This window comes from Lichenostomus cassidix, chromosome 1, assembly GCF_008360975.1.
Source record: "Lichenostomus cassidix isolate B80296 chromosome 1, HeHo_3.0, whole genome shotgun sequence".
Taxonomy (NCBI): domain Eukaryota; kingdom Metazoa; phylum Chordata; class Aves; order Passeriformes; family Meliphagidae; genus Lichenostomus; species Lichenostomus cassidix.
Window position 1 is genome coordinate 104,510,509 of NC_139479.1, and position 16,297 is coordinate 104,526,805.

At 37.8% G+C, this 16,297-nt stretch overlaps 1 protein-coding gene across 3 annotated transcripts in view; it reads right to left on the reverse strand.

Moving 5' to 3' along the window:
• Positions 1 to 255: 255 nt before the first annotated feature.
• Positions 256 to 16,297, reverse strand: part of USP25 (ubiquitin specific peptidase 25) — a 97,280-nt gene continuing 81,238 nt past the window's right edge. For 2 of the 3 annotated variants that reach the window (XM_085074873.1, XM_085074889.1), the window contains 8 exons: positions 15,142 to 15,255; positions 13,253 to 13,348; positions 9,802 to 9,980; positions 8,965 to 9,043; positions 7,112 to 7,191; positions 2,196 to 2,319; positions 1,302 to 1,497; positions 256 to 852 (listed from right to left, as the gene is read on the reverse strand). In XM_085074873.1, the coding sequence (XP_084930999.1) occupies positions 680 to 852; positions 1,302 to 1,497; positions 2,196 to 2,319; positions 7,112 to 7,191; positions 8,965 to 9,043; positions 9,802 to 9,980; positions 13,253 to 13,348; positions 15,142 to 15,255 (1,041 nt within the window). In that variant the 3' untranslated portion in view covers positions 256 to 679. The remainder of the gene's footprint in view (positions 853 to 1,301; positions 1,498 to 2,195; positions 2,320 to 7,111; positions 7,192 to 8,964; positions 9,044 to 9,801; positions 9,981 to 13,252; positions 13,349 to 15,141; positions 15,256 to 16,297) is intronic. The other variant, XM_085074884.1, reaches the window with a different exon arrangement.

The window sequence follows — 16,297 nt, forward strand, 5'->3', positions numbered from 1 at the left end:
CACGCACACTAAAGTGCTCAGGTGCAGTATCATACAGACCAGTGAAGAATATACAAAACACCATTGTGTATAATACTGTGACAGTTTTTCAATATATTCACATACAGTTATCTCTGACTACCTGAAAGGAAACTGGCCATAAATCCTGAAGAACCTGGTCTATAAAATTGAGTAACCCATCAATATACTGTATCTCTTCTAAAAATACCCGTATTTTACAATAATATACAATGTATCTGCTTGCAAACACAGAAGTAGCCATAAATAAAACTTTATTCTTTCTTTTCATTTACAAGCTACCAAGTACCATGTATTTACACAGCACTGGACACTTAAAGTAGTTGCAGTCACAAAATGATCCAGACAGCTGTTGATAAAGTAAAGGATCTTAAGATAAAAGCAAAGTAATACTGTAACAGATAAATGGCAAAAAAGCAGTTTTGCCATAATGATCAGACTTGCATGTTGCATCAATTCTGGTTGAAACGACTGAGCGCCATGCGATTCTCAGCTTTAATCGTTTGCAGTCTGGCTAAAGTTTGTACAGTCATTTCTCTTTTGCAGTTATTAAAATAAAAAAGTTAAAAACTATAGCAGCAACAAGCAAACCCTGTGACAGGAAGGCAAGGTTTAAGAACTAAAAAAGTTTATACAATGTGCTTAGGAAGGTCTGCAGAATTTATCTTCCATCGGCTGGAGTTCGACTGAGTGACAACATGATTCGGGCGTATCTTTCACACAGTTCATGTGTGGAGTAGGAGGGTAACTTTGGCGGGTCATTGAAACCTTTAATCTCTGTAGAACAATCTAGCAGTTTTGGCAGGAAATCTGTCAGCTTTTCTTGCAAGTTGGCTGCAAATCAAACCAGAAAAACAAACATAAGCATTTGTGTCTGCATGTGAAATTTTCCTTTTTTCTGCCCAATGTTGACTTTTTCTTTATTGATGGGTGGGAAGAGGAGGAGTTTTATTTGGAATAATTCAGATTCTTCAGACCTACCAGCAAGAACTAGGACATACCCATTCCTAGTAAGATATTGATATAAATGCCCCTTTGGATGGCTTAACAACACAACTGTTTTTCCACTCAAAAAGTGTGGTTTTCCTTTACAGCCTGATATCCCAGTGCAACATAAGGAAAAACTTTTTATATAAATGTGTACAGGATTATTCAAAAGTCAAGGTAGCTCAAAAAACATTACCAAGGCACAAAAGATACAGATTCAATTCCAGACATTGAAAAGATCATATTTATAAAAAAGGTGCACAAGGGCCTTTTACCTTAATGAATAAATGACTTACGTTCCATTTCTTGTCCAAGATAAGAACACCATCGGTTTCTCATATCTTCCACAGCAACAATATCTTTCTCTTCCATTTCATCCACCAGTAGTAATGGCAAACATGGGACAATAAGCTCGTTCATAATGATCAGGCCATTATTTACTTCCTGATCATCTCCTGACTCAAACAGTGCTGCAGCATGTTCGTTCAGTTTCTTCAGAAACCACCACAAAAAAGGAAAGCTTTTAAGTACACAGCACTTCACATTCTATTACCCATCAGTTTTATCAGTTTGTTTTAAAGCACAGTCTTCCTACAGAATTACCTGGCAATTTGTATTAACCCCAGTTGTGTTTTAACATTTATAGCAATGATGCATATGCTCTACTAATCCACTTGAACTTGTGCTGTTCCTCAAGCCACTTCATTTCATACCTGCCAACTCCAATTTTGCAGCTGTTTTATTAAGACTGAGATTCTATCACCTGCTTTTATTTTTTCACTATTGTTAAAAGTGACATAACAAAAAAAAAAAAAAATCCCTTGTTTCAGGCAAGGTGTCATTGCTGATGCCTTATCTGATATTTGTCTCCCCGTCAAACCATGGCAACAGGGTGAGTCTGCTCACCAGCACTGTCAACTCCTCCCTAGCCCAGACATGATGGCAGTGAGTACACTATTTATAATCATAAACAAAATGATTAGCTATTAGAAAAAAGGGGAGGGAAGGGAATAATGTTTTCTTTTTCACTTTTGCTTTTTTTCCCTTACACATGCCTCAGCATTAAATGGCTAATGGAGAGAGATTTGGGGTTTGTTGTACATTATGGCAACACTTTTCTATGATTTAATTTTATTAAAGCTACACAGCAAACTCAACTTTTTGAGACATATACTTCCCCCTTTACTTACTAGCAAACACTCTCGTCTGTAGTGAGATATCAGCTCTTCATCATGCCCTCTGTACGGGCCTTTGGACAAGAGTTCTTTGTTATTCTGGTAAGCATAGATAAGGTAGAGCAAGGCTTCCATGTAGCTGAAGAGAAGAAACAAAAGCGTTAGATGCAACATCCAGGTACCTCCTGCTTCAAGGTAACTACTGTGTTCCTCAGAGGACAGCTAACTCCACTTGCTGGATGGTAAGTCCACCCCTCCCCACCAATCTCTTCATTATGTTTATTAAAACCATACAATTTTGTCTATTACATACATTAGAACAAATTATTTTATTACTAGGTTAGATCATTGCACATGAAGTCTGATCCAAAGCTCACTGAAACCAATGGGTATCATTTCACTCACTCCAAAACCAGCTTTAGATTGGCCTTGAGGATCCATGAAAACTTATTTTTTGCTGTGTGCATTTATGTGACACTGGGTTTGAGCTTCTGTTGCCATACTTATCTTGATAGCATTCCTCAGCAATTAAGATTTAAAGCTGTCACCTTATTTCTAAAACAAAAACTGTTAATTTTTAAGCTTGACTAACTAAAGTCTTCCAAGTTACTGAAATCTAATGCAATGAAAGAAGCCATCACAGCATTTTAAAAGCAGAAATGCTCTTAGATTGTTGATTTTTCTGTCTTTAATCTGAATGCAGAAGGTAAATTAAATGCAAGGTGAATTGACAGACAAGGAATAAGAGATGACCCAAGAACCTTTCAGTTAGTAATTGACAGAGATCCCTTCATGCACAGATGAACAATCTCCCCTCACACTGCTGCACAGCTCCTGCTGCAAACACCCGCAATGGTTAATTCTCTGACTTACAGAGACCCAGTTATGACAGACAAGCATTGATGGCAGTTTAGGCATCTACTCTAAAAACAGGCAGTTTGATATCTCATTTTTATTCAAGTAAAAAAAAAAATCTAGGAAGAGACATTTTCTAAGGGAGTGGTTAAAGGAACATGGAATTATGCATGCACTCATTCCTGATGAGAATATGAGGTCATGGGTCAAGCTGAAACTACCAAAACCAAACTATCAAACTACTGAAAAAGGCTAAAGACTATGTGCACACGCAAAGCATATCTGAAAAATACATGTCAAGAGTTTTCCAAAGTAAAAAACGTAATGTAATACCTCCCAATGAGACAACAAAAATAAGGGAAAAGGCTACTTGAAATAGCAACGGTTCCTTAAAACTTGACCTTCTAATACCCCTCTTTAGAAGAACAAGATGAATCCCATCATTACAATTTCAGAATCCATTGGAAGCTTTGTTTTCACCATGAGATCTGCTCATAGTCCCTGCAATCTGAAATATTTATTGCTTAAGGAATAGAAGTCACATTCTATCCTAAAAATAAAAAAACTGTGCTCTCATTTAAAAAGTAGTCCTCTTACTGTCTCCTCAAATCCATTCTTCCTACCCATGAAAACTCTTCATACCACTGGCCACCAGTAAAACTGACCAGACAGCTGAAAACTTAATGTAGGAAGAAAGGGGAAAAGATGATTGTAAGGAACTGAAACTGATGGTTATAAAGGCAGAGAAGGAAGACCTTTTCCTTCCATTCTCAGTTCACTTATTTGTGAAACTGCAGGTTGAAGCTACAGTGTCAACAGCTCTGTTGGTTCAAATTAAAACTCAGTGGCCTTATTTCCTTCCAGTCATCCTCTTCTTGCTCCTTCCCCAGATCGTGTGTGACCCTTTCCTGAAACAACTGTAGTGACATTTAACAGTAAGGTAAGTTATTTTAGATTGTCATGACTCTACATCCAAGCTCAGACTCCTTAAAGATACTGGGTGTGAGGAATGGGACTACAGTGTAAGTTAGCAAACAGATCCATAGAATCATAGAGTGGCCTGGTTTGGAAGGGACCTTGAAGCTCATTTGGTTCCCAGCCCTGTGCCACAGGCAGGGACACCTTCCACCAGACCAGGCTGCTCAGAGCTCCATCCAACCTGGCCTTGAACAAAGCTTCTGTGGGCATCCTGTTCCAGTACCTCACCACCTTCACTGTAAAGAATTTCTTCCTGATAACTAATCCAAACCACCTCTCTGTCACTTTGAAGCCACTCTCCCTTGTCCTGTCACTCCATGCTCTTGTAAAAAGTCTCTCTCCATCTTTCGTGTAGGCTCCTTTCAGATACTCGAAGGTTGCTTTCAGGTTTCCATGCAACCTCCTCTTCCTTCAGGCTGAGCAGTCCCAACTTCTCATTGTGTCTTAATTGCAGAGCTGCTCCATCCCTCTGATCACCTAGGTTCCTCCTCTGGCCTGGCTCCAGCAGCTCCCTGTCCTTGCTGTGCTGGGAGCCCAGAGCTGATGCAGCACTGCAGGTGGGGTCTCAGCAGAGCAGGGCAGAGGGGCAGAATCTCCTCCCTGCCCTGCTGCCCACGGGGCTTTGGCTGCAGCCCAGCACATGGCTTTCTGCCTTCTCACACCCGAAGTGCACATGAACTCAAGCCTGTGTAACCTAAGTCTAAGATTAAGCTTAGGCTCCCAAAATTCTGGAGCTCACTGGGTCAAGGCTTTGGAAAAGATGCAGAAAGCACAGAACGGCAAAATTCTAGCACTGCTTTAAAAAAGGCATTTCAGTTAAAACTGAAAAAGCTGTATTGACTTTCACAGAAACTTAAAATGCAACTGGTAAAACCTACAAGTTTGTTCACTTTTAAGCTGCTGCCACAAGAGTGAGCTGCAGGCAAAACTCCTGCCAAGGCTCATTATCTGGCTGCGTTCATCTCAGCCAGAGCAGCTTCCTACTCCACACTATGCTCAGAGGAGATCTGCCTAAAAGACCCTTTAATTCTCTACCTGCAGTGAAAAGTGGGCCTGGTCATCCACCATCAGGGATCACGAGTGACCACTGAAAGCAGGCAAGAAAAAGATACACCAAACTACTTCTTTAATGTTGATTTTTGTGTTTGTTCAACACAGTACAATTAAAGTAAATAGAGACTGCTTTTCTAAAGCTCGACCTTTGACTCCATCAATACATTGAGTGCTGCTAGGTTATAACTTAGTATTACTGAAGCTAAGAAAAATTAGTTAAGAGAGAGGTGGGTTTGCAGGGAAAAAAAGCCTCAAAACAGTCCTACTGATGAAGGTCGCATTTATATTATGAAAGTCTGTCCTTTCATAAATGTTTTTGAAGTTATATTTTTATTATTTCAGTGTTAAAGGAACTGAAAGGGTTCGGCAGTTTAGTCTTGTTTCCAGCATAAGGATGGCTCTCTTGAGTGTACAAGCTGGGAACCTCAGTGTATCTCTGAGCCCTATGGGAACCTGAAGCTGAAACTCAGGTACATATTTGCACAAGACGCCTTTGGAGCAGTTTACTGGATACCCAGATCCTCACTTATCCATTAACTATACTTTAATCCTACAGTCTTTGTACCAAACACTTCTTGAAGCACTTCAGAAACCAGACTTTTTATTTCTGACCCATATTAGAGTGTAAGATTGGTGATCATAGGCTTGTTTTCTAAATTATGGAAATGTTTTGTAACAAACATCTCACCCTAATTCTGCAAGTTGTTGTAAATAATGGAGAACTGTGTTTAGCACAGAGCAGAAACTTGTGCTTCGTCTCTCCTCCATGACATAATCAGAATATGTTATGTCAAGAAGAAATTTATTGAAAACATTGGTATTTTACAATTGAAGGTGCCACGCTGAAGTCCCGGTGCCAAGGAACTTGCAGATGTTTCACCCCTGCCTGCAAGTTTAGAGTGCATGAAGCACAGGGGTTCCTATAAACCACACCAATGCTTGTGACATTTTTGTCTCCTTAAGGGATGAAGCAACACCAGAGTGCTTATTTTTCAAATAAGCCAGGCAATCTTCTGACTAACCTTTGTACATTAACTGTTTAAGACCAACAGTGTAGCATATTTCAGTTTAGATTATTAATAAATGTACTGTTTATCACATGGTGATAACCCAAAGACAACAACCCAGGACTGTGGGCTCATTGTGTTAGCCAGTATAAAAAAACCATATCTTGTCACAAAGGCAAGGCAGTGTCTTTTGCAATCAATTTTCCTGTATTGTTTAGGGCCTTTCTTTTTTGAGGAAGATACAAGACAAGAAAGAGAAATATAAAGCAATTTAGTACACAAAAGAGACAAAGAATTAAATTTGATTCCCACTATAAATTTCCCTACCTATTGTTTTATACATGAAAAATCAGTGATTGACTACATTTATTCTGCAATCACCATTCTTGTTGCGCATGTAGATCAGAATAAATTTGAGCTGGTTTGAATTAAGTACATAAATGTCACCCATTTTATGCAGGCACAATTTCTGACTTGGTTCAAAAAGAGAAGAGAATGAATCACTGTGGAGTTAAGGCCAATCAGCTACAACTATGACAACTATGCATGATAGTTTTTCTCAAGTATGTTCTGTTTTCCTAACCTCTAGAGCCCACCACAGGTGGAGTTTTGGCTCGGGTTAATGCAGAAGGTAAAACTGCTTCAGTGGGAAGACCCAGTGAAAAGGCAGGTAAGACAGGGACTTGACTAATTGTATCTGCTGATGAAAGCAGATAAATGGATGTGCACAGGTAGTGCCAGAGAATGGGGATTTTTATGGCTGAGGGATACCCAGAGCACTTAAGAGTGGAAGAGAAGGAAGAACAGGGTTGCATGTGGAAGGTGCTCTGAAAAGAGCCCATGGCTTGATAAGAGACTGGAAAACGAGATTAAGAATAGGAAGATGCAAGACTGAAGACATTAGTAGATTGAATAAATGCTTAACTGAAATGAAGAATACATTAAACAATTCTTGATTTAAAAAATAGCTTTACTAATCAATATTACATTTTGCCTTCACATCATTTTACTACATTTTAGTTCTATACTACCACTTACCTCTTTTTTTGGAAAAACTCCAATCCTACCATGAGAAACATGGTTGTTTCCCTGAAATGTCTGTAGTCTTGATGCCATCTCTGCATGTAAGAAAGGGTAAATAGAACTTTATCCATAAAAATGAAATATAATTTACTTTTTTAAACACCCCCCTCCACTTCAAATTTAGTGTCCAGTCACACTAAGCACTAAGGACCCCAGTAGGCTTACATATTTGGGAAGTCCACCTGAATCCACCCTCCCTACATAAAAAACAATTCTTAAATGTCTTAAACATTCCTAGATGAGATTATTCTTACAGAACCTATTACCATTTGAAAGAAACACAAAGCATCTTGGAAGAACCACAGGTAAAATTATATGAGATTTTGTTTTTTCTTCCCTACATGACTCAGGAAGTGCTGGAAAGCTTTTTCATATGCTAGACACTAAGCTTAATTTTCAGTACAAGAATGATGAAGAAAAAACCTGGACACTTTACATGGGAAGTGTCAAAAAAACCCCAATGCAACTCAGATGAGATGCTGGCACTGGAGCAGAACATTTATCTTCCTGCATCACCATTTATACAAAGTGACTCCTGGTTTACTTTACAGGTAAATGCTCCAGGGTGAGAAAGGTACTTTCTCTACAGAGGGTTAATTGCTGACTTTCAACTGTGCTTTAAAGATAAAATAGGGGACAGCACACCATAAGACACAGTCACTTGCAGATTCAACAGAAAGAGCTTGAGAAAGGGTGCATAAAATGCCAACTCACTGAAACAATCTATGGAGAAACTCCCAACTACCTACTGCAGGAGCTAAAAAAGGGGCACGTTTCTGCAGAGAAACAGAAAACACCCTCCACTTCCCACTCAAAGTCGAGAATTGTTTGTTCTCTCTGTGCAGCATCATTCAGAAGATGGTAAAATGCTGAGCCCTGCACAGCCAAAAAAATGCAACCCAAATGCCACTCTGAGGGTCCTTCCCCATCAGTGACTATGGAGGGCAGACTGTAATGTAGTAGTATCTACTCTAAGTCCTAAACCTGGTAATGAGAAGTGGCAATTAAAATATCTTCCTTTTGATTTGTGAGGGAAGGATTACTCCCACAATCCTCCCGATCAAGTTGTCTGGACCTAAGAGCACAACAAGGAGTCATAGGTGGTGCACTGGTATCTGCCCAGGACATGAATATCCACTGTTACAGAGTTCTTAATTAATAGTATTACTCAGACGTGAAACTGATGCTGGAAAACAGGCTTAGCTTTAAATGTGGGATGAATAATTTTGGAAACTATTAGTCACGATTATTTCATGTCCAAGATTCACTCTTTCTTTCCCTGCAAGTTTTTCTACACAACACAGGAAGAAAAATTAAACACATAAGCTGGTTATACACAGTCTGGGCAAAGAAAAGAATCTGCTGCTCATAAGAAAATGGAAATAAATGGCTACAGAGACAGCTGGAGGAAAAGCACAAATGGGACCGTGCCTGCTGCTACCCAGCTCTCAAGAAGAGCAAGGCTGGACACAAAGCACTCTCCCTCCTTCCCTGCCAGCTGTGTCTGCCTAGAGAAAGCCATGTGGCTCATGTGGTGAAAAATTACAAAATAGTGTTACTGACGTCAAAACTCGTTAATGAAGTAAGGACAGACTCCAACCTGACACTTATTTATGGCTCAAACACTGGAATTAGAGATGTGGGAAAAGCAGCTTTAGCTCAAGAGAAGCCTTCGTACAAATAGGTGGTCTTTCAATAAATGGCCAGTTTTAACTTCTCAGTCTAAGACAAGAAGAAATTTGTGAAGATAAAATTCAGCTTTACTGATAACTATTTCCCATTATACCTTAATTTAAAGAAATACTGACCTCGTATTCCTCCATGTTTACTTCATCTGGCTTTATCATTTCAAGTTTGGCTTGAGCAACCTTCATTATGTTACGGCACCTTACAAAACCGCAATAAAAGAATCATGAAATATCACTGGAAATTCAGAGGATATTATCCTTACAAAGACAGGAGCCTCACACAGTACGAACTATAGCCTTATGCAAACCAGTATGAAAATGCTGTGGAAAATGTACATTTCATTATGCATGGTATAACCAGCAGGAGAGGGCATACTTCTGAAGTATGTGTGATGGAGGCCTGTGCTATTTAAAGGATTACTTCTTTTATTTCACTAAATTGCCACATTGTTCAGTCTTTCTTTTAATTTTAAATTTCAGATAGTTTGAAACTCCTTAACACTTTGCAGAAGTTTAGAGGATTATTCCCTACACAGAAATCAGACTAATGTTTCCTGACTTCCTATTTACCTACTTATGTAAGTAAGCAGAAAGAATTTTGAGTGGAAGAGAGACATTAGCATGCTCTCAAGTTAGTCACTCACCCAGCTGGAAAGACTTTGCTGTCTACTGCTGGCTTTCAGGGCAGTGAGGAAATGAACAGTGAAAGAAGGTACAGAAATCTATGTGCAAGATTATGAACAACACTGAGCATTTCCACTTATTTTAGATGAGTACAAAACTAACTTCTTGACTACTCTTTTAATAGAGATTTTTATAAGATATGTTTTACAAAGCAAACTTGCAAGCTATTAACTAGGAGACAAAGCCAAACACACCAGCCAAATATGAAGGGGTGTTTCCACACATGAGAGAACATTCATGAACACAGGAAATGAGATGTGCAGATCTTATTACCTCTCATCAAAGCTGAGATTGTGATCTGCAAACTGCTCCAGTAATGTTCTCTCAATTATCTTCTTTGGTGCCTGGTTTTGGATGAAGTAAACAATTGCATGACGCAAACGATAATCACATTCAGGTGGTGGATCTTCCTGGGCTAATTTTAGCAGACGTGTGTATTCCAATTTAATTGCCTGCAGAATTTTAAAAAATAGACATTATTCCTTCTGGCTTTTAAGTCAAACATCATAGACACAAGATAATTTATATCTCATGGCGTTTTGCCTATGAAATTTTTTAACAGCTCCACAGACCACCCTTCTAAGAAGCCTAAACTATGTTTTAAAAAGCCCAAACAAACAGAAAACCAAAGATAAATTGTCAAGTTGGTAATTTCTCTCCTTAGTTAAGCCTGACAAAATCCCAGGTGAACCCTTCCTTCAAAAGTTCCAATCCTCTGCTATGTCTCCCCAAGAGGGGATTTATCCCATCCTTACAGAGGTTTCTTAAACCCAAAACCAATATATGATTTCAGACACTTGACCTAAAGAAATCTGAAGTCTCATAAGGTACAAAAATACCTATAATACATGGTTAAATGTAAATACATGAATAAAAAATATCCTACAGAAAGTTTAATGAACATGTATGATTTGGAAAATACCAAGTGAGAATGAAATATGTCTTTCAATGAAAAACAAATGATACGTTTTCTAAAGAAAATAATTCAGTATGAACAGTATTGCCCTATAAGGCAGGAAGCAGCCCTCATTGAATATTTTAGATGTACTTTAGAAGTCATCAGAAGCATTTACATTTCCAGCTTTGCCAGCACATTAGGTTTTAATAAACATCATTTGATATGTTCATTAGATTTTACTCACTGAAACTATACACCATAAACAAGAGCAACAAGAATTAGAAAAATGTTAACATGTTCCATAAATTCCTTTGGAAAACAGGGAGGTTATCAGATGGTTTGCTAACACATTAGCAAAGTTTCAATACAACATAGGCACAAAATAAAGCACCCATGCAGTCAGGAAAAAAAAAAAACCAACCCTGTTCAATATTTCAAATGCCTTTATGTAATACCTGATGTTTAATTATCAGAAATTTGGGCTCCCATCCTCTACTAATAACACATTTTGTTTCAGGACTAAACATGTAGGGTAATAATCATACAGGCTTAAACATAAAGCATGTGGAAAATTTTAAAACTTTGAATTTTCTGCATCAATATCTTTAAATACTTATATATGCATTACCATTAAAAAGCATGTTTAGGAGAACATCACAAATTCCAAAACCCATAGAGTTTCTATTGTTTTACACTGGAAGTTCTACCATATGAAGCCAACATGGCTAACAATTAAACCTTGTTTATTGAAGATGCAAATATAAACTGCTATAAAGACATTTAGTTTTTCATATAATTACTTAGAAGTAGGAAAAAATTCAACAGAAACCCTGTATTTTGTTATTAATTTTTAAAATAATGTGGTATTCTACACATTCAGAAATCTTAAGCAAAACGAAAAAAGAAAAATTCTTCTCTACACAGAATACAGGGGAAAAGGACAGTAGAAAAAGGTATTATACACTTTCATTTTATCACCGTGAATATTATATAAAGATCTTAAGGCAAACATTCTGCAAGGAGTTGTCTGTAAAGGTTAAAGAACAACAATTTGAAGAGACCACTGACCAAGAAACATCTGAATGTTAGTCATGTCTTAAAACTGAGATCTAGAGGGGGAATGAAACCTTGGCAGTAAGTATGACCCACACCAAAGGGGTTTCACCTGATTTACATTAAAACAAAGATATAGAAAATCCCCACAGTGTTCTGAAAACACTTATTTCATAAAAAACAGACACATGAAGGAACACTGTAACAGTATTAAAAGGAATCATAGGAGCTTTTACAGTAAGCTTTGGGAAAAAGTGAGATTTCATCTAATGCATCCCAAAGGAAAAATTTTGTTCCCAAGAAGGACCACTTCATCTGCATCCATTCATACGAAAGTATTCCTCCAAAATTAACCATGTTTCACTTCTTCTAAGCTATTGCAAACATGATTCAGCAGAAACTGAGTAAGGAAAGTTTTCTACTTTAGGTCAAAACATTTTCTCACTTAAATACGTTTCACCCCCATGAAGCCTAAATGTCTACGCATTCAAAATTAAAGACTGAAAATCATTTCAACTGAGCATTGTTTTGATAACTCTGAAGCAATAAATATAATTTTATTTTGAAGTAAATCTCTGTTTTAAAATTATCAAGACACCCTTCATATTAAAAAACATAATTAGGTATAATTGAACTTTCTGGTAAGGAGCAGTTTGATCAAATGACGATTTTTTTTTTCAACTTAAAAAAATTGACATATTTTCATTAAGTAATAAATTTGGGCGGAAAAAAAGCAACCAGTACTGAATCCCAAACAAACCCAATTTCACTCAGCAGAGGCTGTGACAGGTGTCTCTCCCTTCCCTGAGATCAGGCCCAGTTAACAGAGACAACCCTGCAAACATATGTTATGGTTATAACCCTTCCCTAAGTGTCCACTTCAAACACCCACACAAACCAACCAACCAACCCATAAGGTTTCAATCTCCTTACCAAGGGGTTGCACAACTTTTGATTGGTGATGGTAGGGCTTTTTGTTTGTTTGCTTGTTGTTTGGGGCTTTTGTGACTTTTACATTTTCGTCTACTGGAGCTACACCATAACAATTAAGAAGGAAACAGACCACTACTCAATGACAAGCAAGAAATTTCCCCTCTCCAAATCACATTTGAGAGGATTTTATATTTTACATCCTGTCAAAACAATTGCCTTTCTAATACCCTGAAAATTCGAAGGACCATAAGCTAGAAGTGCTCAGAAGTTCGTGTGTTTAAGAAAATGAACACATTTTTAAATCTGGTCTCACAGTGAAGACTAATCACCGCAAAAAACCCAATGTCTAATTCCCAGTAATAAAAAACTGCTTAAATAAATAGTATTGGCACCCATGCAGTTACACAAAAACAAGTAATTTAGATTTATTAAAAATCTTAAGGAGTACAAACCAAGAATATCTCTTTGAAATAAACAACAAATGACTAAAGTCCCTGAGTAAAAAAAACCCTGATGTCTCACAGTCTAGCAAAAGCATGGATTTTATTACTAACAGGAGAAAAAGCCCATATATTTTTACTGATTACCCATCTAGGCTTCATGTTACTGTTATGTTACTCACCACTATTATTAAACAGCTAAAATGCAGAAAGGTATACGAGCTACTGATATCAACAGGGCAAATATCTGTCTTTCAAGGGAGAAATATCTAAATGAGGGACTGATATAGACAAGTATGTATAAATGCTGTACAAGACTTTATATACAGAAAGGGGTAGAGGGTGTATCATATCTAACAGGAAAAGTCAGAGGAGAAAAAGTTGAAAATGTCAGTTGTACCTTAAAGAACCCTGCTTCTGGCCCACACCTGTCATAAACATTCCTGGCTTTACCTATAGCCATGATAATACCTTGCATGTTCGGGGTCAGCATGACCTGCCACAAGGGATTTAAGGTAAAAATTTTGAATGATTAATATTTCAATGACTAAATTCAATATGCTTTTAGTCTCATGCAAGATGAAAAAGGCAACTCAATGCATGCACACATTGAAATGGCACATTTCAATACAGATCTAGTGAGCATATTCTTCAAACCAAATCATGGCATGTGTGTATACAGTTTTACTGTAACAACATCAAAGGAATATTAAAAAAAAAAAAAAAAAAAGGAAGAAAACTGTGTCAAAAAAGTTACATGGTCCAAACTTCCCAGGAAAGGAACATGCACAGTTCAGCATTAGTACCAAGCAGAAACTGCACACTGAATGAGTGCTACCCATGGCCATCAAAGGATTAAAAAAATAAGTTTCAAGTACAAAAATCACCCAATCACACTTCAGATATACTACACTAAACCCACGGTAAACTATACCACCTGTATTTTATGCATATTTCAGAGTCAAAATCAGAGACTCACTGCTGCAAATGCACCCTGAAGCATCTGCAGACAATTTCTTAAACATCAAACCCAAAACAATTAACAAACACCAAGCCAAACACAAGACATCTCTCACTGCTATTCACATCAGTTACACACAGTTTGATACATCCAAGCTATTCAGAAAAGCCTTTCTCCCGTTTTATCTCTGAGCAAAGAAAAACACTCCCTCTCTCCCTGCCCAAGGTATTGCTGGCACAGCAACAAAAGATAAAGGATCTTAAACTCCCTCCAAATCTCCCACACATAAGAACATTAAAAAAAGTGAATACACTTACAAAACAAATAGGGAAATAGGCAAGAAAGTTATCCTCTAGAAAGACAATGGCACGGGGACAAAAGTAAAAACAAAGAAGCACATCATTATATGAAGTTAAATCTGCATTTCTTTAAAGGTGGAGACTACACATTTGTGAACAGCTAAACTCAGTGTGATGATGTAAATTAAACCATTTTATTCCCCACTCCATACTCCCAGTAATAACTGATCACATTGCCAGGGCAGAATGACCTGAAATACCCATTTGCCTAGGGAAGCTAAAGCTCCCCAAGAACCCATGTTCAGACCCCTGAGAACATAGGCTGCACCACCCTTATTCCCAACTAAAACAAACACAGAGTATGCAGTGACAATGCAGGGCAGTTTGATGACCTGCAGTGTTGGTTTGTATTACTGAAATAGGGTAGCAAAAAAATAATGTCTCTCAGAATAACGATGGGCCTCTCAATTATTCCTCAAGTAGTACCAGGTACGTGTACCATCCTGAGTCTGAATTATTTTTAAGATTTGCAAGAGTCAGCTCTACCACCCACACCAGTTTCAGGTTATTTCCATGGCTCATTTAATCCCCAAAGCCTGAAAAGCTTAACCTTGGCAAATAAGAGCTCAGACTTGAACATTAGCTTTACTGGACTGACAAGAGAGCACAAACATAAAGAACATCCCTCAGTGTCCTGTCACTTTTTAAATAATGCAGCAGTTTGCAGTCTTTCACCAGCATTTTGAAGACTACCTGGCCTAACACAAACATTCAGCTTGCACAGCTGAAGAGACAAATACACCTCCAGTGTAAACGGTACCATGCAAAGCGTGCCCAAATAGAGTTTGTAGTGCTTTCCTTTCATATTTAATTACAGACTAGGACGTTGTTAAGATTAAAAATCGCTAAGCATTTAGTTTTGCAGAAGACTGTTAGGTGTCACAGTGTGCAAACATGCCAAAAATTCTCATCAGGCAGCACAAGAAAGCACCGAGAAGGAGTGGTGCACACAACTGCAACCAGAGGTACCTCATCGTCATAACCCCCCTCCTCTGACTCAATCACAAAAGTCCCTACATCAGGAATCGCCACCTCTACCACTCGCTGGGTAGGAGCTGCTTGAATGGGGGCATTGTCAGAGCTCTGCAGAAGAAAACCATTATCAGTATATGTTTGGGGAAAACAAGAGTAATCATAATAATCATCAAAAATATAGAAAATTATGGAGAGGCGCAAACTGGCAGGCTGATCTAGTACAATGATGTGCACTGCTGAAATTCTGAAAAACCTTCAGAAACTGTATCTAATTAGAGAATATAAGTGATGTTCATAATTTTTTAAGCAGCACATTTTAAAATTAAGCCATAATTACTAAAATTATTTCATTTGTTGTTTATTTACTAATTCTATCTTTACAGGTTAGTACACAACTCTAATATCCATTACAAATTTAAGGCACTTGGTAAAGGATGAGTCTGTGAACCACCATTTTTCAACATTTCACCCAAAAATTACTAAGCATATAATAAAATAATAGAATAGTTTAGGAAGGGACCTTAAAGATCACCTAGTCCTAAAGATGCCACCCACTAGATCAGGTTGCTCAGGGCCCCATCCAGTCTGGCCTTGAAGAGGGCCAGGTCAGATACTTCATATCTGAAATACCTGGTGAAATCAAATTAAAGGATACAAACAAGCTAAAGGCTAACACTTCCTGATGCTCTGGGAGAAAAAAACCACAAAGAAAGCCTCTAATGATCAAGATATTTTAAAGAATATTTAAAGGAGCATTACATTCAGCTGGTTTGTTTTCTAGCAGAGTAGCTAAACAGAAAATCAGGAGATTTCCTAGTCACTAGATTTCTTGCTACATTAAATTTTCAAACAACAACGGAGACAAATCTTGGCTCCTATGGTCTATCACTGAATAATAGTTTCCAACATTTGCAGAACTTAAACCTTGACTCTAATCCAAGCAATCACAAAGTGCCATGCTACTTGTTCTGCAACTATAACAACAGTCTCACTTTTTAACAAAGATTCCAAAAACATGCCCAGTATCTATTTACACCCAACACTGTATAAATATAAAAAAAAATACTGTGCAATCAGAGGGCAGAAAAGAAGGACAAAAGGGCAGAAAATGGACAAAATGAACATGTGGTGAATAACCTACAGTCCTGTT